Consider the following 27,391-nt stretch of genomic DNA (forward strand, 5'->3'; position numbering starts at 1 on the left):
AACCTTAAATGCACAGAAATAGAATGTGGTGACGATGTACTGTTTTGAGTTACCTTGGAATCTTCCTGTTACAAATGCTAACCGTATCCACACACCTTTCCTTTTGCTCCCTTCAATTAGCCATCTTGTGCTAGTCTTTACAACAATTGAATAGGATCATAATAGCAATATCTGAATTTGATTGTGAATTGGCGTTTTTAAACAAATGTGTCCTGTACAATTACTAACAGAAGAGTCAAGACCTGACTTTTGCTTATCTGCAGCTAGCTTTTTCCCTTAACCAATCCAGAGAATCTTGACTAAGTAACTGATATGAAGTCTCTGCATCGAAGATTGCATGTTATTACTTTGTGTCATGGCTTTGATGCTTTTTGTTGGTAGATGTTTGACTTCTTTGCAGGGTTTGCAGTGGGAAATCTATGATTCTTAATAATATAAAGTTTAAACATGTTGTCTGTTTTTGTTGACATAGGTGATTTCTGCTAGTGGATCTATGGGAGTTTCTGGGAACAATATTACTGGTGTAGCAGATTTAAGTGACCTTACTCTTAAGCTTAAATGGAGTAATATAGGCAATTTCCATATGCGTTTTATTCAGGTATTTTTCCCACCTCGCTAATTCCTACCTTGAACTGATGAGGTTACCATTATATATTCACAAATGGTCATTTGTGCTTGTTTACCCGTGCAAATATTATCCACATATAGAAAATTGTTTGATCCTATATTAATTAATTAGAGAAAATATCTTTTTTTCCAAATTGCTTTTCAGTCTTTCTTGAATAGTGTAGGTATATTTTTTGTCAAGTTGAGAAGTTAAAAATCTTTACATCTGAACCAATCCATGAACTTTCTTAATGTACATGAGTCCATGTGAACAATGGGACCAAATATCTGCAATTATAACGTTTTGAACATTTATTTTTTCTATATCAGCTTACAAAGAGTGAGTTTCCTTGCATTTGATGAAAATTTAGACATCGGAAAATAGCTTTTCTGTTTGTGGCTTTTATGACAGCTTTCCCATTTTAAAGTACCAGTATTTTATGCTTCTACTACCATTCATAGTTACCAGATATGATCATATGTGGGTTTGTGGTATGTATTTGTCCATATTGTATGGATAAGATGTATTTTCCATACTATATGGGTGCAATATGGTTTATGTCATTGAACTTATTATCTGTATCTGTATTGAATGGTATGGCCATATATACACCATACCAACAAATTTGGAAAAAATCCCTAAATTTATCATTGCGAAAAGGCCTCTGAAAATTGAGATTTCTGTATTTGTAACTTCATATTATAAAACCCTTGTCTTTAACAGCTCGAAATAGATCTTTAAGTTTTGTCTCTATTGGTTTAAATTTTCAAAATATTGAAATATTCGCATGTGTTTTCGTATTTGTGAGATCTATACTTCTGTATCTGGCCATATCGGGTTTTGTCAAATATGTATCTTTGTTTGATCAAATCGTAGTTTTAAAAACCAGAACTGGGTTTTGAACCGGGCCACCTATCAAACTGGGGTTCAAACTAGAACCGGATCAAACCAGATTGAACCGGATTCAATGAAATGGAATTGAAAAAATACATATAATAATTAAATTGTTAATGAAAAATTTTGTTTTTAAGATTTCAACCCATGATTCCAAACCATTAGAGGCAAAGTATACAAAGTTTTCTCATCTACATACAAGACAAGACACAAGAACTAGCAAGGTACAAGAAAGGGGAAGTAAGAGCTCAAAGGATCATAGTAGAATCGATCAAGGATTCTTTTGTTCCATTTGTGGCAAACCTAGAGGCTTCCAAGTCCATGTACGACAAGCTATTGAATTTGTACTCTATAAGTACAACAGGTCAAAAGATGTCTTTGTGGAACAAGCTATATAGAATGAAGAAATCAAAGGGTGAAGGTATGGCATCCTTCCTAATGAGAGTCTCTCAATTAAGAGACCATTTACAAGGACTCGGGGAACCGATCACTGATTCAGAGGTAACTATATGTGTTCTAAATGCATTGCCACCAGAATGGAGCAACTTTGCAACAAGTATCTACTCCAAGAAGGATTCAACTCCCTTTGATGAGTTGTGGGCACAATGCATACTAGAAGAATCAAGGATCAAGGTGAAAAATGACATTGGATCTGATGAGCAAACTCAAGCCTTTCTAGCCCGAGTCAAGAAGATGAAGAGGAGAAAGTTTGGCAAGTCCAAGAAGAAAGATATGTCCAAAGTGCAATGCTTCAAGTGTCAAGAGTTTGGACATTACAAAAGGGACTGTCCGAATCAATAGAACAATAAGAGAAAGGATAGGAGTGAAGCTCGTGTAGCCGAAGCAGTGGGAGAATCTGAGAAGAAGGCAAAGAAGGAAGAAGTGAAGGATCTTTACTATTAAGGAGGTTCACTATCTTCTAGGTTCTTTATGAATGTTTTGTTTTAGATGATATGTTTTGCATAAACATCATAGGATAGAAGCATATAATAGTAGCATGTTTTGAATTTATATGATTATGTTGCTTAGTAGAGATCATCTAGGATAGAATGTTGGACCATTTTGCATAATGATTCATCCAGATATTATCTAACATTATGTTAGAGGTTGTCATTCAAGAAGAACCTTCATCTTAGAAAGTCCTTGGGAAAGGCATCATGACAAAAATAGTATGTATTGTATGTAATGTGGAAACATGCTGGTAAAGAAGGATGAAGGTTTGCAATGGGTTAGGATACAAACTTTATGGAAAATATAGCAATAGCTAGATGATTGGATAAAAGCATAGGAATGAATAATGTAAACTTTGGATAAGATTCATGTGTATGAGAATCTTGTGAAATAAAGTTGGATATGCTCAAGTATTTATGATGCTGGAAAATAATAGAATTTGTCTTACTAAAGAATGTATGAAAGATTAGAACTTTCTCTAGAATATGTATTTGATATTGATTAACATCTAGGATGATCTCCGGAAGAATAAAAGTTGTAACTTGGTAATCAAGTTCGATCCTTGGGCACTCTGATGCAAGAATGAAAGCTCAAGTGGAGATGATCAATGAAGATGTTGATGATACGAGAAGGTCACCATGGTATGGTAAGTCTATTTCATTTTTGGTTTGGTTATCTGGTTAACATATTATTTTGCTACCTGGTAGAATGGTTTAGGAATACATGATGATAGTTGAGGCAAAGTCAACTATATGGATGGAAAGGATTTAGAGAAGCTCAATATCTGGCACTTGGCAACTTTGAAGATAAGATGTGTTCATCTTGGAAGGTAACAATGCGAGAAGATAGCCTGAAGGTCAAGGAAGGTCACTGTTGTCGCTTGAAATCGCACCAGCAGCACAAGTGCTGCAAGGGAGATAGAAAGCCTCCTAGAGACAGCCTCTGGGTTGATTGTAGACCAGTGCCTAGGACATCTTAAAGAGAGGAGTACTTAAGAGATAATCTGTGAGGGGTTTTCAACACTCCAATTGTCACGTAAAAAGGTAATAGGATTGGCTTGGTTCAATAGGCCTTCATTGAGGTAGTTTCAAGCCAGCACATGGATCCAAATGATGGGAGTATATTGGGGCAATCTCAAAGAGAAATGGCTTCTTCCTCTGGTGGCTGACACACGAAAATGAGGCAGCTTAAAACTGAAATTGTAGTAATGATGGAGAGGAGAAAAGGAAGGAGGGAAAAAGATGCATAGGGCTATAACAAACATAATCCTAAGCAGCAATGTTCCAACAGAAATATGGAATTCGATGGATAGGGTTGTAAACAACACAGAATCCTAAACAATGCTTTCTGGTGGAATGATAGAAATAGAGAAGTGCAAAAGAAGGTTTCAGACCAAACATGACATGGGTATCATTCTCTACCAAAAGCTAACGTAGATCTAGGCTTAACACAGGTCCTACAGGTTAATCAAATACACAAGTAAATCTGTAATTTTATAGGTACTGCAATGCTAGTGAATAACACATGTAGGTTTGTGATAGGCACATGTACTGTCTTCTATTGAGCAGCTAAGATAAATCCATAGATTAGAGAGGAACCAATTGCATTCATTATACTATTTCAAATGAGGAAAAACACAAATGAAATGAGATTAACGAGAGGAACATGCTGCACATTAATCATGCTTGGAATCAACAGGGAAGTTCCATTAATACTTAGAGGGTCCAATAACCAGTCCATACATTCAACATGATATCAGTGAAGCCCCCATGAATAAACAAATTAGAACCAAATGGCATCACAAAATTTAGACCCCGCGGGTGAGAAATTCCGGAATCAGCCAACCCTTGTTAAAGTGTTGCTTCCCCCTTTTTATAAGAAGAGGGGAAGCTGGAATTACAGTTTCCAAAATATCTGAGCCAGAGCTCCAACGGTCTGCTAGACTAGCTGTCTCGGCCCATGTAAGGCGCTATTGCCCAAAACGATTAAAATTGGGATTCGATCCCTTCTTGGAAATAAACAGAAATTAATGAACAGAGAAAGAAAATGGAAAGAGGAAGGAGTAGGTGTCCCTTTGCTGTGTGATGGAGTGGAGCACCATGCCGTGCCATTAAGTCTCCCTGAGGCCCCTCCATACTGATCTACTGCCACGCCATACTTCATTTACTGCTTCAACTGCCGACCCACCTGCCTTAAGGCTTTGTGTCATGCTCTGAGGCTTTACAGTAGCGGTCCTTTTCTTTTTAAAAACATTACGGAACGACGAGCGTAGATGCACCTTAGCCCACCCTTTGCTTTTAGCCCCTTTCCGCTATTTCCTTCACATGACCAGGGGCTATAACTAGGGGCTTAGTCCTTAGGCGCTAAGGCCTTCATGCTCTTGTCTAGGGGGCCTTTTTCCTTTGTTACACAGAATACTGTATCCCGGTGCTTGATACGCTTTACCACTTGGCGTCTCCCTTTCTAACTTTCGATCGCTGATCAATGGGATCGGGCCCACCAAAGATATCGCAATCGCAACCCTGGAGGAGGAGGATCTGTTACCTTATTTCTTAGTGCTTGGCCGATTGTCCAGGTGCGGGAGCCTTATAGGTCGACCTCATAATATATCGCGTCTGGGAGGAAAACCCTTGCATATTGCAATCGCAAGCCGGGGAGACTGAGGTGGAGGAGTGCTTTAACCTGTGCGACCGCTGATCTGCGGGGGGTGACATCATCACTGCCTCGTGTCACCTTGAAATTCCCCATAGGACCCCTAAAAATGTTGAATTTGAGTGCCACGTTTCACTCGTACTTCCACATCATTGATGACATCAGCTGCCAGGTCATACATATGGGCCAATGGGATTGTGCCACGTGGCCCCTTGGAGGAGAGAGAAAGGGGGCCACCTGCCTTGGTTTTTCTTTGAATTCCTTTGTTAAATGAAATCGGCCCTCCCCGGCAATTTAACACTACATCGATGATTTTCCCCCGCAATTTCTTAAGGATGGCGCATCACGAGATTGCAGGACTGCAGGGTGGATGACATGTGGGATGCGGGACTGCAAGATTGCATGGTCGGCAATATGTGGGATGCAGGACTGCAAGATTGCAGGGTCGCCGATATGCGGGATGCGGGGTGCGGGACTTTGAGAAGGCCGATATGCGGGATTCACTGTGCCTGGGGCCCCGACCTCCGATAAACCGTACTGCCACGTGGAGGAGAGAGAAAGGGCCCACCCGTCCTTGTCTTTGCATGCATTTTGTTTGTGAAATGAAATCGGACCCTCCCCCGCTATTAACACTATCGGCGATTTCCCCCACAATTCCTTAAGAACCCACAATTCCTTAAGAATGGCCTGTTGGTATTGCGGGGGCCTCGGTACTGCTGGATGTGGGATTTGCTCGTCGCTGATCGCCGATAAGCCTATGAACTCTCGTGGCCCGCCGATATGTCCGATAAGCCGTTGTGCGGGATTGCAATGATGCAGGATGCGGGATTGCAAGGTGCCCAATATGCTTGACTTGCTATGCTCGGGGTCCTCTGATAAGCTCTTTTCCTTCATTTCAGGGCAACAAAACTCCTGGTCTTCAACAGGCCATATCTTTTGATCCAGAAGTCCATTTTGGGACTTTTATATACCTTGGGAAAGCTTGTTTCCAGGCACTATGCAATGGAGTGGGACTGATTCGTCTTTGAGAGCTTCAGTGGCTTGGGAGATGGCTTCAAACTTCACTTATTTTCTGCACTCTGGGCAACTGATAACTTTATAAAGCAGTGAGTGACAACATTCACTTTCAAGAGGAAGTCGTGATCAGATAGAAGTTTGGGAAGGCTCAATACAATGCCTTCATGTAAAAAATGGAAAGTGATGAGCAAGAAAGATGACCTGCATCTTGTGAGAAGAACGAAGAGTAGAGATGGTTCCACGATATCTCAGAAAGAAGCAGAAGGAAAAAGGGAGCCATGTAGCTATGGAAAATTGGTAAATGATACTCTGATGAAGACAAGATATAAGGCTTGTGTGTTGGCTTGCATTATTGGAAGGAAGTCTGAAATCTCCTTTGGTTTTGAGAGGGAGCAAAAGTAGTCTCCTTGAATAAGGAGCAAGGATCTATTCTCAAGATTAAGGGAGAATAGGGATGTCCTCTCGGTTTGAGAGGGAGTGATATTTGATATCACATGTGCATTCTTCTCTTCAGGTGATGAAGAGAGAATGACGAAGGATTGGATAAGCATTTGTGGTTTCCTTGAGGATAAACCATCCAAGAAAGGAAAGGGGACCGATACTCCTTGAGGATTTGAATCCAAGAGAGGTAGTAGTCCTGGGGACCGACACTCTTTGAGGATGGGACAGAATCCAAGAGAAGAGTGGTCGAAGAGGACCGATATTCTTTGAGGACTTAGGTATGGAGATCCAAGATAAGAATAGTCCTAAAAGGACATACCTTGTGGACATTCAGATGGGGTATGTACCTTAGAGAGGTAGTGCGGTATCACACATAAAGCCTCCTAGCATAATGCTCTTGAATTAAAGAAGAGCTTGTCCAGTTAGGCCTCAGGGATAGTGTTGGTCATGATGATGATGCTTACAGTATGGCTTATCAATCTGACTCTTCTTGAGAATTTTTGAGTTTGAGATATGATGTTGTGCTTGTTGTACAATTATAAATACCTCCCTAGTTAAGAGGGAGTGTTGAGAAATGTAACTAGTTTTGGTCTTCATAATTATTGTACTCATTTCAATATGTATCCTATGTAACAATCAAGAAAAAGAAAATAAAAATTATTATTATCAAAGCATGGGTTTCATGCTCATTATTGTTGGTCTTTAGGTAAAAGCATGTTCTTTGTGCTTCTAGGGTTTGTTCTGTTTTAGGATTTATTGTCATGAGTCAAAGGAGTCAACATCATGTTTATTAGACCCTTCTGGGCAATTTGTGATTATAAAAAGAATTATTTTCGAGTCTAGAATGTCTTGGAATCTCCAAGAGTACAATTCGGCTCTGAGATCCTCAAGTCGACATAAAGGAGGGAATTCAACCCCTTGAAAAGGCTATAAAATGAAGCAATTCAAATTGATTTGGACATACTCACAAGTTTGATCTATCAAGGAGCGAGTTCGATCTGTAGCTGGGAAGCTAAGAAAAGGAGAGCAAAGTTCTAGAAGAAGCTGTGAGGCTAAAATATCTTGTCTTTGGGCTCTCTCTCATATGTGCAAATAAGTTAGGGTTTTTACAGCTAGAAAGAGGATGAAATTGCAGGTCTGAATTGCTGGGGAGCGAAGTTATTGTTGGGGAGCTAAATTGTAGGAACAAGTTGCTAGATAGAGTGTGTTATAGCTCAAATTGTACAGGCATTGTGCGACAATGACTCAGTCAAGGGTTGTCGCTCTGATCCCGGACCTCTCCGTTCTAGCTGTCTCTCAACAACAGACTATAGGGGGTAGTCCCTATGGAATATAGAAATGTGAGACTTGTTGGCAACCAACGAATCCAAGAGACACAATTGAATGGCCTAGCGACTTGGTTGATTTAGCAAGATTTATAGATTAGATTCGATATAGATGTGAGACCAGTGCCTTATGGAGTCAATTTCTTGCTTTATATCGATTAAAGACCAAGTAACTGGATGAACAACCATTGCTTGAATGCTTAACTATCCTATATGATATGCAAATCCTAAGACTTAGGTGTGATGCAAGAATCTTGGTTGCTTTTAATTAGATGCCTATTCTAGGTGTATCCTTCCTCTTAACTATTTTGAAGCTAGTCTCTAGAGTAGTTTGTGAGAAAGAGGCAAAGGTGAAGTAAGCAAACGCTTGATTAACGATACCTCCCCTCAGGTACTAACCACCCAGTGCCTTCGGCGGTGCAGAAACTATGGCTCTGACGACTGCAAGGTCACCATGTTAACCACTAAATAGGTGCTAGGCTCCTCAAGCTAGATGAGAAAGGTGGTCCTGTTATCTTTGTCAACCAACCTTATGCTTGGAGGTAAGTTATTAAATGCAAGACTAGTTCTAGAATGAGAAGCAAGGTTATGGGTGTTACTTAAGGCAAGATTGTTAATGTTGAGTACTTTAGTTATGATTGATCTTAAATTATGACAATAAGTACTTATCAATGGAAATTAAGAGACAATCTTTAACCACAAGAGAATGTGCCAATTTAACAAGTGCCAACAAGATACGATAGATATCCACGATACAATATAAATCACCAATATGCTCAAGATAAAATTATCATCCACAACAATGATGACAAGTAAACGAGAAATAGAGCACTTATCCAATATGTTATTCAAAATGAGGATCCAATGACAATTACTTCAAGAAAGAGACAATGCCTTTTAGAAGATGATGCCAATATTGTGATTAGATTCCTTATTGCTAACAAGAGATGCCAATGACAATTATGCTTAGATCAATATGTAAGAGATACCAATATCCAATAGACTCTTAGATTTACTTACTTAGGCAACCATTCAATTGGATTATGAGATTTAGGTGCTTTAAAGTGTGATCTTGTAAGTGCAAACTTGAAATTTATACAACTTACAAGAGACAATCAAAGTGTTAGCGTCTTCTTAATAACAAGATACTTTATCAATTGTCAAATCCTTTAGCAACTTAATGTAAACAATGTCTTCAATTATGAGCAATTATTATCAATGGAGCATAAACAAGTGAAAGCACTTTATGTTAATGACAACAGTGAGATATTCAATGTTAAAAATACCAGACAGTCCTAACATCCTTACTTCCTTTTGAGTTAGACTAGAATACTTGAGATAGAAAGAAAACTGTGAAAACTTGTTTATGCCACTGATGTATTTCAGACATTAGTATGTAGTGTGACAGTCATCAATAAATCACAAAGTAAGCTAAATGATAGATGCCCAAATCGTGCAATTAATTCCTTAACGTGTGGAACAATTCATGAATAAATTTTAGGGGACTTAATTTATCACTGTTTTGTAGATTTATCTTGCTGTAAATAAACAGTGAGGCAGTAGGGTTAGAAATGGCAAACCAGTAGGCCCTAGGCCTTGAAGTTCACTAGCAACTTCAACTCCAAACCTCTGCAAAATACACCAATATTAGCTTCAGAAAACGAATGATAACCCACAGAGATGACAGAGGGGAAATGAGGCAAGGAAGTGGGCAAAAGGCAAGGGGAAAATGCCTAGATAGGCTTGCGCTAAGGCAGCAAGGCCAAGATTGGCCCACAAATAGGGCAAACAGGCCTAAGAGGCCGTCTAGGAGAGGGAGGCCCTAATGGGCTTGCGACACAGAGCTTGGGAAGGCAAAGGGAGGAGATGGGGAGGCCTAGAGGTCACGACAGAGGGGGAGAAGGAGGGCTGAGGAAAGGAAGGAGCTAGCGGAGGGCAAGGAGGGTTGGACGAAGGCAGGCCGAGAGGCTTAGGAGCTTGCGGCTAGGCTTTGGAGGGCTGGCTGAGAAGAAAGAGGGTAGAGGTTGAGGCCTTTAGGCTTGCGGCCAGGTCCACAGGGCCCAAAAATGCCCACCACAGAGGGAGAGAGGGTTAGGACCAACATTAGGAGGCCAAATCAGGCCTACGACCAAGGGATGAAGGAAGAAAAGGGTAGAAACTAGGGCTTGAGGAGGACGCTGGGTTTGGAGGCCCCAAAAAAATTCGAAACCCTCGCCAAAATGTGATTTTTCTTTAGATCTTCAGTATTTGCCCAAATAACTGCAAAATTCCTTGATGCTTGGCCCTGCAAAATTTTTAGAGACTAGATCTTACACATAAGGGCCTAGATCTATCTCCAATCCAACAAATCTTGAATATCACCTGCACAAATAAAAATACAAGTGCCCAAAACCCCAATATATACAAAAATTCAAAATAAATTCCCAAACCCCAATTAGCTGCAAAACAAGGGTTAGAAAAAATATTTACAAAAACTTATTTTATAAAAACAACATACAAAATATACAAATATACAATGCTTGAAAGATATTTTGAAAGAATAATTTTTATGATAATGACAATAGTTTGATGTATTTTGAAAGATAGATGTTAACCACAACCTTAGCGAAGTAAGAAAATCACATAAATTTCTTGAAGCCCAAACAAGGTCAGCTTGTGCCCACAGTCTGTGAACTTGGAAGCCAAGGGCCAGGGAACCTACAAACTCTATATATTTCTTAAGAGAAGATTGTTAGATCATACAATGAATCAGATCTCATAAGATAAGCCCAAAACTTACCAACAAAATGTTCTTATCATCTACAGATGAGATAACAATTCAGAAAATATTGAAGCACGATATAGGAGAGCACATACCCAACACGTACCACAGATCAATGAGACAAAGACAACATGAACTGAACCCCAAAGTCTTTTATTATGAATTTCAAATGTTCCCAGCAAAACAGTGGCTTCACACTAGTGTTACAAAATTACATTTAGACTAGAGTCGCTATCATTGTTGTGATCTTGAGAAGTAAAATGGCTTATAATTTATAGATAAATCCTCTAAGTGGAAAATAACGGCTAGTTAGCTTGATCTGTGTCAAAATAATCTCAACTAGTGTTGCAGGAACCGTCCCCCCCCCCCAAGGATCCAAAGGCATATCCGTGTCATGTACGGATCCGCCACCGATCCTTCGGGGGCATTGCGGATCGGAAAATCGGATCTGCGGTTCCTCCTTTTTTAGGCGGTTCTTGCAAAATTGGATTCGTGGGGGCCCGATTTGCGGCTTCTACTGCCCGATCCGCAGATTCGGAAAGGATCGGGTGCGGATCTGTGGAGGTTCGGGCATGTATCAACTGCGGATCATGAGCAGAGGTGGATAGTTCCATGAGGTTTTTTTTTTGTTTTTGGAAATTACGAATTGTTATGTGAGGAACTACACTTTCTGAATACTCCTAAGGTGTCCCTTGATGCTCCCTAGATGCTTCCTAATGGTAATGTTAAATTCTTAAAGTAAAAGTGACATTATCCTTTATCTTTCATTTCCATCCTTTTACTTAAATTTTTAACATTACCATGAAATGACTCAGGATGTTTGAGAGTGATTCCAACCTCATTAGACTTCATATGGAGAAAATAGAATTTCATATCCCATTCAAAATTCAGCAAACTTAACAGTTTTCGGGATCAATGGGATTGTGGCGTTTCATTGGATTATATCATGTATGAGGGCACGTGATTGGCATTTAATCAAGAGGAACAAGCCCTATATGTACCCTAGTGTTGGTGTTATTGATTGTTGAACTCCTTTGTCACAACCTTAGCAATTATGTACCCTTCACTCAAGTCAAAATCATTGATCAAACATGTTAAGCTTTCTCTACCATATTATAAGGCTTGGATTAAGCTGTTTGATCAAAATTAGGCAATGTTGACTAAAATCCCTATAGAAGTGAAGTAGAGGCAAGGGCTAGACAAGAGAAGAGGAATCTAGATTGGAGATGGTGGATGCTGGAATAATTAATCATTGATGTACAATGGATGGCATATCGATCTTGATTTATGTAAAAATATGCATGTTTTCATGTCTTCTACAACTAATTTGGTATTTTGGATGTTTTTTTAATGCTAAGTTGCACGAAACGGGGAAACGGGTACGAGTTTCCGAAACGGGAAGCGATACGAAACGCGACCTCCCCAAATTTTGGAAACGGGGAAACGCGAATATATATATATATATATATATATATATATATATATTGAAAATATTTATATATATATATATATATATATATGTGTGTGTGTGCAATCATAAAGCATAAATGATACATTATAATTTATTACACTTAAACATTACGATTTAATTTACATCACATTTACTCATGAATGATCACATAATGAAAATAAAAATATCGGAATATCCAAAAGCAACCTTTATTATATATCCAAATCTCAAAATCAGCCTTTATTTATATTAATATATGAGGTTGCAAGTACAATAAAGACTATAAGGCTGCAAGAGAGAGATCCAAATCAAGATTTTCTGCATCCACATCCCATTCTTTAGAAGGACCACTATTGTATTGGGAGTCTCCTCCTACATAGTCGAACGACCTTAGTGCTGACTTGATTAAATACACGTTTCATACCCTAGTACCCTACATGATCTTGATTATTGGGAGTTTCCCCTGCATAGAGGGCTTGGTTCTCTTGATTAAATACAAGTTCCATACCCTAGTACATGATAAAATCCAATGGAAACATTGCAATCCCTCCAATCCTGAAATCCTGAAAAACAAACAAGTCTGCTGGATTTTGAGTGAGATCTAAAATTCTACTTTCTCCATATGAAATCCAATGAGGGCGAAACCACTCTCAAACATCCTGAGTCATTTCATGGTAATGTTAAAAATTTAAGTAAAAGGATGAAAATGAAAAATAAAGGAGAATATCACTTTTACTTTAAGAATTTAACATTACCATGAATTGCATATCCCTAAATTCTAGAACATCCTGGAAACCCTAAAAAAATTTAAAAACAAATTAAAAAACAACTGTTTTTTTGGGGAAACGTGGCCCGTACGGCCTGGAAACGCGTTTCCGGCCGTACGGCCACGTTTCCGTTTCGGGAAACGTGGCCGTACGGCCGGAAACGCGTTTCCAGGCCGTACGGTACGGGGAAACGCGTTTCATTTCGTTTCCCCTGGGGAAACGACCCCTAGGGCCACGTTTCCTGCAACTTAGTTTTAATATAAATGCAAAAAAAATACACCATATATCTATATATATATATATATATATATATATATAGATGCTTCCGAGACGTTTCGCTTCCTAGATTTTTGGAAAATGACGCTTCCGTGTCCTCGCTTCCAAAAAACATATCCGTTTCGTCCCCACTTCATGCAACATTAATCTCAACTGTCGATAATACTTCATCAACTTTTAATCTCTACCATTGAAAATTCTCATTAAAACCAATTTTTATTAATCCAAAAACAATTATTTTGTATTAATTTCCTCAAAAAATTGACTTTGACTTAAACACCAAGGTCCAAGGACTTTATTTTTCTTAAAAAATCCATTTTTGCCTTGGTGGGGAATCTCCAAAAAATGAATTCTTCATTACCCACGAATTTTTTGGTCATTTTCCTTTTGAGACCTTCTTGGAGCAAAATAGTTCTCCCCAAGGTTAACAAGGTCAAGACAGGGATTTCACTCTATCTAGCAACTTGTTCCTGTAATTCAACCCCCCCAAGAATAACTTCACTCCCCAGCAATTCAGACCTACAATTTCGTTCTTTTTTTGTTTGCAGAAACCATTGTTGCATTAACCGTTATTGGGATAATATCGGCACGAGGAAAAAATAAAAGAAATCGTAATTATCGGGAAATAATCGGGAAAAAATCGTTTGGTACAAAAATATTCATTTTTTTTTTCAAATTTTTTAATGTCTAAACCATCTACAACATAAAATAAATACATTGACACATAAATATGATAAAAAAACTAATATATAAGATTTTTAAGATCATTTTTAGTGCTAAAATCACACATAACATTGAATCATGTCCTGAATAGTAAGTCTTGACTCCTGAGTCCCAACTCAGCCTCAAAATATCAACAAAAAATATAATAATGTATCTCATCATGTCATAATGTCATATACAATAAAATGAAGAAAATAACTAAAGTCTAATCCTATTGATTTCCTCTGCCCCTCTTGCGAGAAAATGCCACAGCTTTTCCTTTCCCTCTAGATGTAGATGCTGGTGCTGGTGGGGTTGGCAGTGGAGTCTGCTATGCTCTAGAAGTTGAAGAACTAGAAGTAGGAGCTATAGGAGGTAGACCACGTCCTCTACTGGTGGCAGGGGTAGCCCGGACAGGTGGTGTCACCTGGAAACATTACAATCTCCCAATCCTGAAATCTTGAAAAACTTATTAGTCTGCTGGATTTTGAATGAAATCTAAAATTCTACTTTCTCCATATGAAATCCAATGAGGCTGGAACCACTCTCAAACATCTTGAGTCAGTTCATGGTAATGTTAAAAATTTAAGTAAAAGGATGAAAATGAATATTAAGGAGAATGTCACTTTTACTTTAAGAATTTAACATTACCATGAATAGCATATCAATACTAGGGCCTAGACTTGATCATTAAACTGCCCCACTCAAAAAATGATTTGTTTCTTTCAAAAAATTTGCATTTCAAACATTTAGCATCCCTTAAAAAACCAAAAAAAACATTATAAAACATCACTGCCAGAGACCCCCACGATAATTTTGATTGTTATCGCGATAAATTCGAATTTATCGCGATAATTTCAAATTGTCGCGATAATTTCATAAAAATCATGCAAAAAAAATTACCGGCGATAAATTCGTATAAAAATCGCGATAAAAATCGCGATTTGCACAACACTGGCAGAAACCCTAGCTTCTTTGCACATGTGAGAGAGATAGATCCCAAGACAAGATATTTCAGCGTCCCAAATTCTTCTAGAACTTCATTGTCCTTTTCCTAGCTTCCCAGCTTGTGAGTGAGTATATCCAAATGAAGTCGAATTGCTTCCTTTTATAGCCTTTTCAAGGCATTGAATTCCCTCCTTGAGGTTGACTTGAGGATTCCAGGGCCGACTTGTACTCTTAGAGATTCCAAGACTTTCTAGACTCGAAAATAATCCTTTTTACAATTACAAAGCCCGAAAGGGTCTAATAAACATGATGTTGAATCCTTTGACTCATGACAATAAATCTTAACACTAACAAACCCTAGAAGCACGAAGAACATACTTTTACCTAAAAGACCATCAATAATGAGCATGAAACCCATGCTTTGATAATAATAATTTTTCTTTTCTTTTTATTGTTTATTACATAGGATACATATTGAAATGAGTACAACAATTATGAAGGGCATAACTAATTACATTTCTCAACAAGATGGCAGGTGCCATGTGAAATACTGATGGAACATAGTGGTGTAACAAGGGAAGGCTCCAAGCCACATGTCGTGGTACAAGGGTACCTATAATGAAGGAAGCCCACACTTTGGTGTATAGATGTAGGAGGGAGCAATCGTGGTACATGAGTTACCCCGACCTTTGTTTTTCCAACCTTCTTCATATGTCTTTCGCCTTTTATTGTTTTTTCTTTTTATAACTGCTTAGGACTCTAGGGAATGAGAGCATGATGTGAAGGATATAGCAGTGAATACCCCCTTAAGGTTGGGAAGTTCATCGCCCACCAAGGGTTGGGACAATCATGGGTTCTTTAATGATGCAAGGGGGGCTCATATAGGGTCCCTAGGAACCAGGGTGATGGCCATGATAAGGGGTAGAAATCATGTTTAGATTTTGCCCACGTACTAAATTTTTATGTTCCAACCATCTTTTGCATTTTATGGTACATTTCCTGTTGTAAGTGGCCAAATTATGCTTTTAACTTTATTTTTAGTTGTATCAACCTTCGGGGCATTTTTCCAGGTTAGACCCAAAATGTGGACAAGGGGAGGGGAGGCTAACTCCTTGTGGACCTAATGGACAAATGTGGGCCCGAGTGGGAAATATGTGAAAAGGAGTTATAATGAGGGGAGGAAAAGGATGTATGTTGTGTCGGCAAGCAGAACCACGCAACGAAAATCGGGGTTTCCCATGTAGTGCCACTCCTAAAGCTAGTGGCCATTAGAGGAGATCCCACGGGACTAAGATACAAGGTTAACCACCAAGTTGGGCAAGGGGACAAGAGTACAGACCAAGCCCATTCTTTCTGCCGAATCCCTCCACTAATCCTTGTCGGTATCATTAATAAGGTCATTGTTTAAATGATGGTTAATATCTCACTTTCCCTTATATATGTAGAAGAAATCAATAATGTTAACCTCACAAGAATCCATAATAGCCATATTCTCTAACCCCCTTTCATGAATGAGAAACCCCATTTCATGATGTTCGTCCTTGTGGGCATGAATGGGGCTTCCATCAATACCACGCTCATTTCTGATTCCCAAATTTGCAGCCTGAAGATCCTCCATGGGTTCTTCATTTGCTTGGTCATCATGATTTTCCTCAGAATCATTTCAATCATCCCATTTATTGACTTCTATGGGATGACTTTGTCGCGAATTGTAATATCTTTAGTTGACTAGTTAATCTGGATATTGAAAGCACAAGCATGGTGAGCAAACTCAAAGAGACGGTCATGATCTTTCTCATAAACACATTGTACTAGGTAGAGCTCTTTTCTCTCCCTACATAAATACTTATAATACTCATAATACTCAGCAAACAAATCCACACTTTCTTGCAATTTTTGGAAGTCTTCATTATCAAGTTTATTGCAAGGAAAACCAAGGACAATCTCTCTTTAACAATAAACCATTTTTCACGATTTTGCATATGAGATCAAAATGGAGTCGCTAGGGTGAATTTAAAAGCCTTGATAGATGCTTGCTTCACACTACAAGCATTAACCTTGAAGTTCGATGAACCAAGAATGATATGTTGATAATGTCATAAGGGAACAACACACTTCTCGGTCCCCGGAAACGATGCCAAAAATGTTATTGCTCATTCTAGCAGGGATCCTAGCAGAGGTTCCAAAGGGGCAACTACTAGACTAAATGACAACAATGGGACAAGGACCCATTGTCATCTCAGTCAATATCCCCTGCTCTTTATAGACTTTCACCAATGACAAGGGTCCTGGTATAAAGGAAATCACAAGGAGGAATAAGTCAATGATGGGATATATAGTGATTCCTAAAGCCATTTCATAAGAGAGACTCAAATAATAGGCTTGCTTGCTTTAGGGGAAAGGTAAGGGGCTCTCTAAGAAAGGCTCAAGGGAGACTTAGACCTAGGGATTAGAGGTATTCCTTAATGAAGAAGTCCTAGACCTAAGACTCCTTTAGAAACAAGGTTTCTTAATGGCCTTGTGAGATAAGGAATGATGGAAATATGGGACCACAAAGTGTTAAAATTGGTAACTAGGGCCAAACTCCATGTGGGTCATCTTATTTATGGCAGCTGATATTTTCTTAGATCCCTCTCATTGAGAGGTGTAGCATTGATCTAAAGATCATCCGATTCCGATAAGTATTCATGAAGTTATGAATTTATTTGTGTTATAAGACAATTCGTCAAGGTCGGCTAACAACCAAATAACCCACACATGTGCTCAACGTTTTAGTATAAAAGGAGATGACTTGAGAGTCATTTTACACACACTTCACTCTTGATTTCTCTCCACTTGTTTTGGGTTTTAGTGGAAGAGAAATCTAGGAGGATGAAGCCCTAGTAGCAGTCAAAAGGAAAAGGCTCTACACTGCCCTAATGGAGATTAGATCACAACCATGGAAGGGACCTCTACGCTGCCCTAATGGAAGTCAAATCACAACTATGGTAGATACGCTAACCTAGAGGAGCTCTTACCTCTAACGCAGCTATGGAGGAAACCTCAACGAGATATACGCTGGGCTATGATGCCCTAGACGCAGGCCTATGATGCCCTAGACGTAGGCCTATGATGCCCTAGACGCAAGCCTACGAAGCCCTAGATTAGCTTGCCAAGAACGTTGGTTGTTTGAGGGACCAAAAGCCTAAACAGGAGGGCTGTAAGTGGTGTAATGGACAATGAGTAGGGAGGATTTGTTTGGGAAGAAAATCCGTAGTCCTAGAAGCTTAGACGACCAAGTTTTAGGGCTATAACAGTGGTTACAGTCAGCCCTAACCAGAGGGCCGAGATTACATAGGAAGGTACATAATTCAAGGACTGTGTGAGGAGTTTAGGGCTGCCCTCGTGCCCTAACCAGAACAGTCACAAACAACAGTATACAAACACATTTGGAGCAACGTTTGTATGGTGTGTTGGCAACTAGACACATGGGACAGCAAGGTCACTTGGTGGAGAAAGAAAATGGGACAACAAGATTATGATGCTTGGTGGAGCAAGCAAATGGGGCAGCAGCAAAGGCATGCTAACAATGGAACAACAACATGGTAAGTAGGACATGGTGCTTGCTGGAGCTTGGTACTTGGGACAACAAGCTATGACATGGCACGGTATGCTAAACAATGGGACAACAAGCAAACGTGGAATAGCAATGTCACTAACACTGGGACAACAGTTATGGCATGGCACAATTGATGGGACAACAACAATACAATTGGGACAACAGCTATGTCATGGCACAATTGGATAGCAGTTGTGATGGGACAACAACAATAACCAATTGGGAAAGCAACACGGTAAGCAAGATGCATGGGCAACATGTTACAATGACAACATGATAGCAACAATGTTACAATGATGGCATGGGACAACAATGTAACAATGAGACAACAACAAAGGCATGCTTACAATGAAACGACAGTATGGTAAGCCAGGTGCAGTAAGCACATGGTGGCAAGCATGGTGCAGCAAGCACATGGGACAATATGGCAAACATGGTGCAGGAATGGCACATGATGGTATAATACAACGATGGGTACAATGATGATTGATGAAGCACGATGAGATGCAACATAATGGGTGTAGCATGGTGAGGTGCAGCACGATGACGAGGTGCAACACAATGATAGGTGAAGGAGTTACCTTGGAGAATCAGTTGAAGTAGCATGTCTTCAACTGAGTTCAGCTATCTCATGTATCATCTTCTTAGAGATGATCTATGCTCTTATTTAGATAAGTCAAAGTGTTGACTTATGTTGTAAATGTACTATCTCTCTCTCTCTCCCTGTTGAACTATTGAAGAACATATAAGAAGAATTGATCAAGGGTTTCCCCACATTGGGGTTTGTCCCTGGCTAGCGCCACATCTTGTGTCCTCTTGTCTTGGCTTGTCTTCTGCGATCTATGTTTATGTTCTATTTGCAATTTACTTTAATGCTGTTGTGATTGCTAATTTGGAAAAGTTATTGAGCTAACTATGAAAATTGAAATAAATTGCTCTAAGCATAGAACATACCTAAAATTAACACAAAGAAACCCAAGGGAACCCAAGCAAGACCTACGGTTTTAGGGTAATCTTCAACCAAATGTCTAAGTCAAGTAAGGGGGAAAGAGGGATCAATAATAGATGAAATTTTGTTGAGTTTTCAAGCACAATAGACCCCTTGAAATGTTGTTAAACTGAGGAGACCTATACCAAAACAGTTTTGGGGCTAGGGCTCGATGTTTCTCCAAAACCAACCGTGGGATTGCCTTCAAACTTGGAGGGCTAGAAGAGGGGACAACAACGCAGTCCTCCACCAACTCACACCTCAAATGGATGGCTCTAAAGAAAATCGTTTGATGCCCTATTCAAGTCGTCTAGGGTTAGTGCCAAAATCAAAGAAAAGATAATAAAGGTTTTAGGGGTGATCAACAATGGATTATGGATCAGTGCCTTGCTTTTTGGGAGAAATGGAGTCAAATGACCTTGACTAAGGCAACTTCGATGCTTCAAGGAGACCTTAAGGGACCTTGCTATCCTAATAGAAGATGGCAAACGAAAACCCTTAAGAATTTTATACTTCCAATACAATATCAAGATGGAGTTTCAAGGATTTAATTACACAATTATTCCCCTAGGAACATTCACTCAATTTTTGTCAAATGAGTAACACATGCAAAATATCGAAACAATTTTCAATGCTCCAAGCACTTTGCTTTAATTAGGACATATCCAATTAGAACAAGAGACAATTCCATGCATTAGACATTTATTATGACATAAATAAGCATCATAAAGCACTTACAAGGCAAAGAAAGAGTATATCCATCCATCCAACATGCAAAATAGAAGCTCCAAGAAGAAGTGTGAGGTTAATCCAAACATCAAAATTCATTTAAAAGCTCCAAAATTCGTCCAAAATGTAGATATGAGTTCTTTAGGAGAGATAAGTTCAAATCCGAGTGATGATGAGAGATCAAATGATCCTCTCTTACATTTATATGATCCTCTAAGGGATTTGAATGGCTAAATTTGGGCCTAATAATGCCCTCCAATAAAATAATGTGCAAATAACTCTAACTTTTGGTGATAACCCCACCAAATAGCTCTAAAAGAAGAATAATTAGCCTCTCAAGTGGGTTGAAATGATAGAATAGTGGCTATAAGGTTCGTTGGAAGGCCAAGTGAAGTCCCTCATGTGCCATAATAAATAGGAGGGCTCCAATGACAGTGATGAAGGGGGTGGTTCCTTGATCTCCAAGCAAATGACATGTGTGTTGAATTTCCATGATCTTAGGTCTAGGATAGAATCTTAGAATCTCAGATGCTACCAAACCAAGAATCTCAACAAGAACTACTTTGCACAGTGAAACAATATAACGTAGTAAATCACATATGCACAAGTATACACATTTTTTAACAAAATATTGTACAATAATGTACAACTCAATCTTCGTTATATTAAACCAATCTGAATAATACATGAGTTTATGGAATACAAGATACAATGACAATCTTCGTTGCAACTTCTATGTTGTATCTTGTCCTGTCAGTCCTTCGCTTCCATACTGCTCTCTAGCTTCCCCTTAGTCCTTCAAAGGATAACACATAAAGATTCCAGGAGGGCTGCCACCAAACACTGCTGCAAGTCGCTTCTGCTGCAATGAACACAAGTTGATTCAATCTGCTCTCTAGGTTGGCCAATACCTAATCTCCAATATGCCAATCTAGCAGTCACTTTTGTCCATGAAAGTGTTGCACATTAGGCACCAAACTTCACCCAACCTTCAGCTCTCTTTGTCACTTCAAGATTGCTTGTCGAGGGCTACTTTGGGTAGCCAACATGCTGCCCTCCACCAGACCAATGACACCCAATCCAATCACTACAAGATCTGCTCCTATGAAGGCTCCCGATCACCAAATCAAGCCTTCAACTTGGCTCCCACAGGCTGCAATAGAAACCGATCCAAAACTGGTCAAAGCTATGACCCAACACAAGACAAAATGCAACTCCAAGTCTGTTGTACTGCTATTGTTATGACTGTGACTGGTTAGGGCATCATAGCATGTTGCACCAACCTTTAACCAAGCACCCAAACAGCCCTCAATCACTGTGGTGTCACCTCACAGGACAATTCTTCCTCTATGCCGCTGATCTGGGCATGTATGAGTCCTCAAACAACCCTATGCATCCCTTTTTTGTGGTGTTAGGGCCTGTGGCCTACCACACAACCTCCTTGTACTTTATGGCCTGAACAAAACCGAGTTCCCTTACCTTTTTACTGCCCCAACAGACTTGTGTTAGACCTTGACTTACTCGACCTCCTTCCACGTCTGAACAACCCTTGAAACAACCCTCCAAAGGCTCCTACACAACCTCTTCCCTTGCTGAAGTGCTCTCCCATCTGCGGCGCAAACAAAGATAGGTATGCCGAGTTTGTCCACTCCTCCAATGGGCTCTTGTGTTGCACAAATGGATTGCCTAAATGAGACACAATCACCTCCTATTTATACACATAAGAAGGGCTTCCCAAAACGTCCAACAAGGGCTTGTCTAGGTGTCAAGAGGCTTACTAAACTTAAGCCGACCTTAACTCATTTGGTGCAAACCCACTCCATAACCTCAAAAATTCATAACTCCATTTCTACAACTCAGAATTGGGTGATCTTCGTTGTGTTGGATTCGTCTCAACGAGAGCTATCATCCTCATCCATCACATGTCGAAATGTGCTCATGGTTTTGGCCCAAATCATGATGGGTGCAAAACCCCAACCTTGGGTTCCAAGCCCACAAGTGACTCTTGTGGCGCTTTGCCCTCCAAACCCTGAACCCTAGGGCTTGGAGTACCTCCCAAGCTACTCAAAAGTCAACACTCCCTCTTAGTGAGGGAGGTACTTCCAAGACTAGGAAGTAATTCATCATCATCATCACTATTCGCAACACTCGCCTAACTCTTGGCGCTCATCACTGTAGCAATCCCTGGAGCATGAACTACGCCTCTCTTGGAAGTGTCGCTATCACTAGAAGCATCCTGCTTCTTCTTCTTCTCCTGTATCACTTTCCAATCCCTCCATGATTCCTTCTTGCCAGATGTGGAAGCACCCTTGCTTCCCACTAACCATGCGCTCTTCTTGGGCTGCAAAGTCTCCCTCTGAATCTGCAAGCTCTCGTTAGAACTCAACTCCCTCTGAGCCTCTGGAATCTGGACCTTCTTCTCAGGAATCTACACCTACTCCTCTGAAGCCCGCACTTGCAATTGATTCTATGGAACCTGCACTTGCTCAACCTGCTTCTTCCCATGATCCATAGGCTTGCCCTTCAAACTGTATAGACCATGCACTCTAACTCCAACCACAATCCCATCAGAGCTAGAGCCTCTAGGCTTGAGCCTTGCCTTCCCAGCCTAGAACAAGACCCCAAACCCCTTCTCGATCATCGAGACAAATATCAGGCTATATCTGAGTCTTGGTACAAACAGTACATCTTGGACCCACATCACTCGTCCTGTCTCCATCTCGAATGGCACAACTCCCAATGCTCAAATCTCCTTCTAACTCTTGTTGCCCAATAACATGTGCAACTTTGAGTCCAATTCAGCTAGAGTCTCGAAAACCTCCTGTGACCTTGTCATATGTTTCGATGCACCACTGTACACGTACCATCCATCCTCAACGATGGTACCCTATGAGAAATGAGAGATCATAGCAAATTCCTCCTCTTCCAACCTCTGGTGAGAGCATGTATCTCAACAGAAGTGGAAACACCAACGACCTGCTTTCCTTTCTTCTTCTCGTCATCTCCCTTCTTCTTCATCGGACATCTTGACGAAAAATGACCCATCTCGCCATAGTTGAAACACTTGACCTTACTCAAGTTCTTCTGCTTACCCTTCATTCGTGCTGCAAGTGCCATGCCATCATCTGAAGCCCTCTTCTTCGGATGAAGATCGTCGTCTCGCAACTCCTTATGAATTAAGTTGTCCCACAACCTATTCCAGTCTGGTAACTTCTCTCTGGAAACGATCCCCTTGATGAAGGGCTTCCATTCATCGGTGAACCCTTTCAAAGAAATCCTCACCATCTCAGAATTTGAAATAGTCGCACCGACGACAACAAGCTCATCTCTGACCTGAGACAATCTCGTCAGATACAAAGTCACTCCTTCACCATGTATCATCTTGGTGGACTTCAACTTATCCTCTAATACCAATACCCGGTTCTTGTTCTTATTCTGGAACAAATTCTGAAGAGCCATCTACATCTCATGTGCAGTGTTCGTCCCTGACAAATGAGGTATTAGGGGATCCTTCACACCATCAAGGATGATCAATCTCGCCCTCGTATCCCAATCCTCGTACACTTCCAATCCTTTGGGTTAGTTGGTTTCTTGATGGATTTCTCTGCAAACTCCCAAATCTTGTCAACCTGCAAGATTCTTGATCCTTTCCTTCCATGGACTATAGTTGGACAAACCCTCCAACTTGTCCTCATACGTGAGACCAACATGCAACTTCGACATTGTCACCTAAAATGTGACCAACTCCCTCTGAAGTTGTACTTCATTGTGCACAAATCTGATTCACTATCTTCCAAAGTAGCTCAAACACGCTCTGAACCATGTTGAATTTCCACAATCTTGGGTCTAGGATAGAATCTTTGAATCTCTGATGCTACCAAACCAAGAGTTTCAACAAGAACTACTTTGCACAGGGGAAAATATAAAGTAGTAAATCACATATGCACAAGTATACACAATTTTTAACAAAATATTGTACAATAATGTACAACTCAATCTTCGTTATATTAAACCAATCTAAATAATACAACAGTCTATGGAATACAAGATATAGTGACAATCATGCTGCAAACTCTATGTCGTATCTTTTTTTGCCGGTTCTTTGCTCTCGCTCTGCTCTCTAGCTGCCCCTTAGTCCATCAAAGGACAACACATAGAGTCCCCAGGAGGGCTGCCACCTATCACTGCTGCATATCACTTCTGCTACAATGAACACGGGCTAATCCAATTTGTGCTTTAGGCTGGCCAATACCTAAGCTCCAAATTGCCAAGCTAGTAGCCTCTTTCGTCCATCAAAGAGCTACACATTAGGCTACAAACTTCACCCAAACTTCACCTAAACTTCATGTTGGGTGATTTAATTGTGAGTTAAATCCCTGTCATTAATTGTCAACTTGGGGTTCGTAGACTGATGAGGTATACCTGTACTATATGTACTAGGTGGTTATTTATTAAAATAGATTAGTTCTAATGCAATTAAAACTAATTACAAAGTTAATTAAATCAATCTAATCCAAATCAAACCAAACATAAAGAAATTGAAATCACACTTGCTTGAAATTGAAATCGCACTTGTAGAATTGAAATCACACCACTTGCATAAATGAAAATCACACCACACTTTCATAAATGAAATCCACACCACACTTGCATAATTGAAATCACGCCACACTTGCATAAATGAAATCACACTCACACCTGGTGAAATGAAAATACACTTGCTGAAAATAAATGAAATAACATAACTATACTATGTTACCAATATATACAAACTATGGTTGATAAGGGCGCCCTCCATTCCTCAACAAGCACAATGAACAAATATCACATCTTGGAGATCAAAGTAGCAGTATGTATTTCATAAAATGAAGTTACAAGATATTACATGAATTCTCTATCCTCACTTTACAAATTACATCTTGGATGGAACTTGGAACATCCAACTAGCAACTAACACTAACAACTAACAACATTGCAACTAACACTTAACAACTAATAACCATTTGTATGAAGGGTGCACTCGTATTTATACAAAAATTGAGGATAACTATTCAATAAATATAAATCCTTAGATCTCTTTTAAATCCACATTTATCTCTTGTGGTTACAACCAATCTCCTAAAAATGTAAGATACAAATCCTCTCAAAATTCTCTCATCCATGATTCTTCTCCTTTGAATGTGCATAGTTAATGATCCACATCTTCTACAATTATTCCACAAATCTTCATGAGTTGGAATTTGAAATTCGAATTTGTGGTTGGGTGGCCAAGTAGGACCCTTCTAGAATCTCCAAGTAGGCCTACAATATCACAAAACTCAAAACACTTTTAGATATATATGAAAACATGTTAATTTCCTAATATTTAATCACAAATTCTCTTAAAATACTTAAAATTAATGACTTGGAAAATAATAATGATAAACCCATATGATTATGAAAATGGTTACTTAATGTGAGGTTATGGGGCTATAGAGTTATAGAGTGAGGGTAAAATGATGGAAATGAAAGTGAAAGTGGATGACATTTTGGAGGCCCAACATACCCCCCAACTGAAGATGTTGCATGTTCTCATGCAATTATTGCATTGATTCCCTTAATCATTAGTTGATATTCTTGAAATGTTATGTTTCTATATGAGCTTTGGCTTTGTATTGATTATCTTTTAACTTTGCATAATCATATCATTTGATAACTTTATTTTTTTTGCAAAGTGTACTTTGAAATACATTTGATTGCAACATATATTTTTTATGGTTGATTCTTGTGTGACAACCAAAATTTTATGAGTATTGGTTCTTGTGTAACAATATTTTCATTATTTTTGTTGCATCAAAATATTTGAAAACATTGAGAATTCCTTTCTAAGTCCCATAGTGGCTGCCAACGATTTGATGTGCTCATCAATTAATCATTGCAAAACATATAAACTTTTGGAATAAAAATGCAATAATAGTTGATTGGAAAAATATGTTGGTTAAGATGAAATGAAATGTGACATGTGGCATGAAATGTGAATATGAATTGATATCCCTTCCCCCCAACTAAAGGTGTTTTCATTTTTTGGCAAATGAGAAAGGGAATATAAATCCGAAATCACAATTTTAGTATTTAAGGAATTACATGATTAAAGATTAGAAAATAACATACCTTCACTTACCTGAAAACTGGACAAGCTATGTATATAGAAGAGTGTGGTTGCTGCAGTTGGATCATGGAATATGAAGTAAAAGAATCTGATCTTGTTTCTTCTTTCTCTTGGTTGTATGAATTGAGGATGAGATTGGAATCTTTATTGTTATGGTTGCTGAATTCTGAATTAAGTCTTGCTGCAAGCTGTTGAAATCATATAGTCTTCATTCGATCCCACTCAATGGCATAATTCTTATCTATGTGAATAAATGTGTTGATGTCGAACATAGAAAAGAAATTGTTGGATTACTGGCCATTAATGAATGCCATTAACCAACATGAGACTACTCACCATTGATGTCAATGAGAGTCAAGATGCCTAAGTACATCTTACTAGGTACGAATAGATGTGTCGTAGTCGAGTCACCTAGAAGATCCAGCAAATAGGGGGCATTGATGTATTTCCACTGTTTATTGGCGAGAGAGCTTGCCATTAAGGCATGCAAGCCTCAAGGTACTTGAAAGATCTCTAGTCTTGATCCCAGATGATGTGTCGGAGTCGATGGGTCAAAACTTGTTAGAAGGGAGGCCTTAATGAATCCTCCATCATCTAACGTGAATATGAAATAATAATTTGAAGGACTATAGATGGAAAATTTGCATTGAAGCAAGGTTTATTTGATAGAAAGGAAAAATAAAATGGGGTGACTCAGCTTTGTAAGGGAACTGAATGACTTTATTTTTGGGTTAAGGGTGAGTGAAAATGAGGTAGGAAAGTATGAAGATTGCAAAGGAAATGAGTTTTTGGTAGTAGGGAGATGGACAATTATGGATCGATTGCAGGCTTAGAATGAGTAGCAATGGTAAAGTTGGTATCTGTTTAGTAGCAATGATGTAATAGATCTGATTTGACATGGAATGATCATGCTCTTCAGAAACTTGGTCTTTAAAAAGGTACTCGTGCATATGGTGATCTTCTTTTATCGTCCTGGAATCTGCAAAAACATATCAATTTTTGCAATAAAATGTAAGACTATTGAGAGAGAGATGATTAGTCTCTCTTCATTTGATATATACACAAAAAACTCAGAAATAGTACTAATAAAACAAATTCTAGAAACAAATTCAAGAAAAATTAAATGCACTTTTACCT

The 27,391-nt window shown here is 39.2% G+C and overlaps 1 protein-coding gene across 1 annotated transcript in view; it reads left to right on the forward strand.

The window, feature by feature from the left end:
* The window catches only part of LOC149266304 (lipid-binding serum glycoprotein family protein), a 209,913-nt gene that overhangs the window by 169,621 nt on the left and 12,901 nt on the right, over nucleotides 1-27,391 (forward strand). The window contains exon 5 of the mRNA XM_089430226.1: nucleotides 473-598. Within this exon, the coding sequence (XP_089286352.1) occupies nucleotides 473-598 (126 nt within the window). The remainder of the gene's footprint in view (nucleotides 1-472; nucleotides 599-27,391) is intronic.

The sequence above is a fragment of the Pinus tabuliformis genome, chromosome 6 (assembly GCF_031772625.1).
Source record: "Pinus tabuliformis cultivar Carrire ecotype Pingquan chromosome 6, CPIR1, whole genome shotgun sequence".
Taxonomy (NCBI): Eukaryota; Viridiplantae; Streptophyta; class Pinopsida; order Pinales; family Pinaceae; genus Pinus; species Pinus tabuliformis.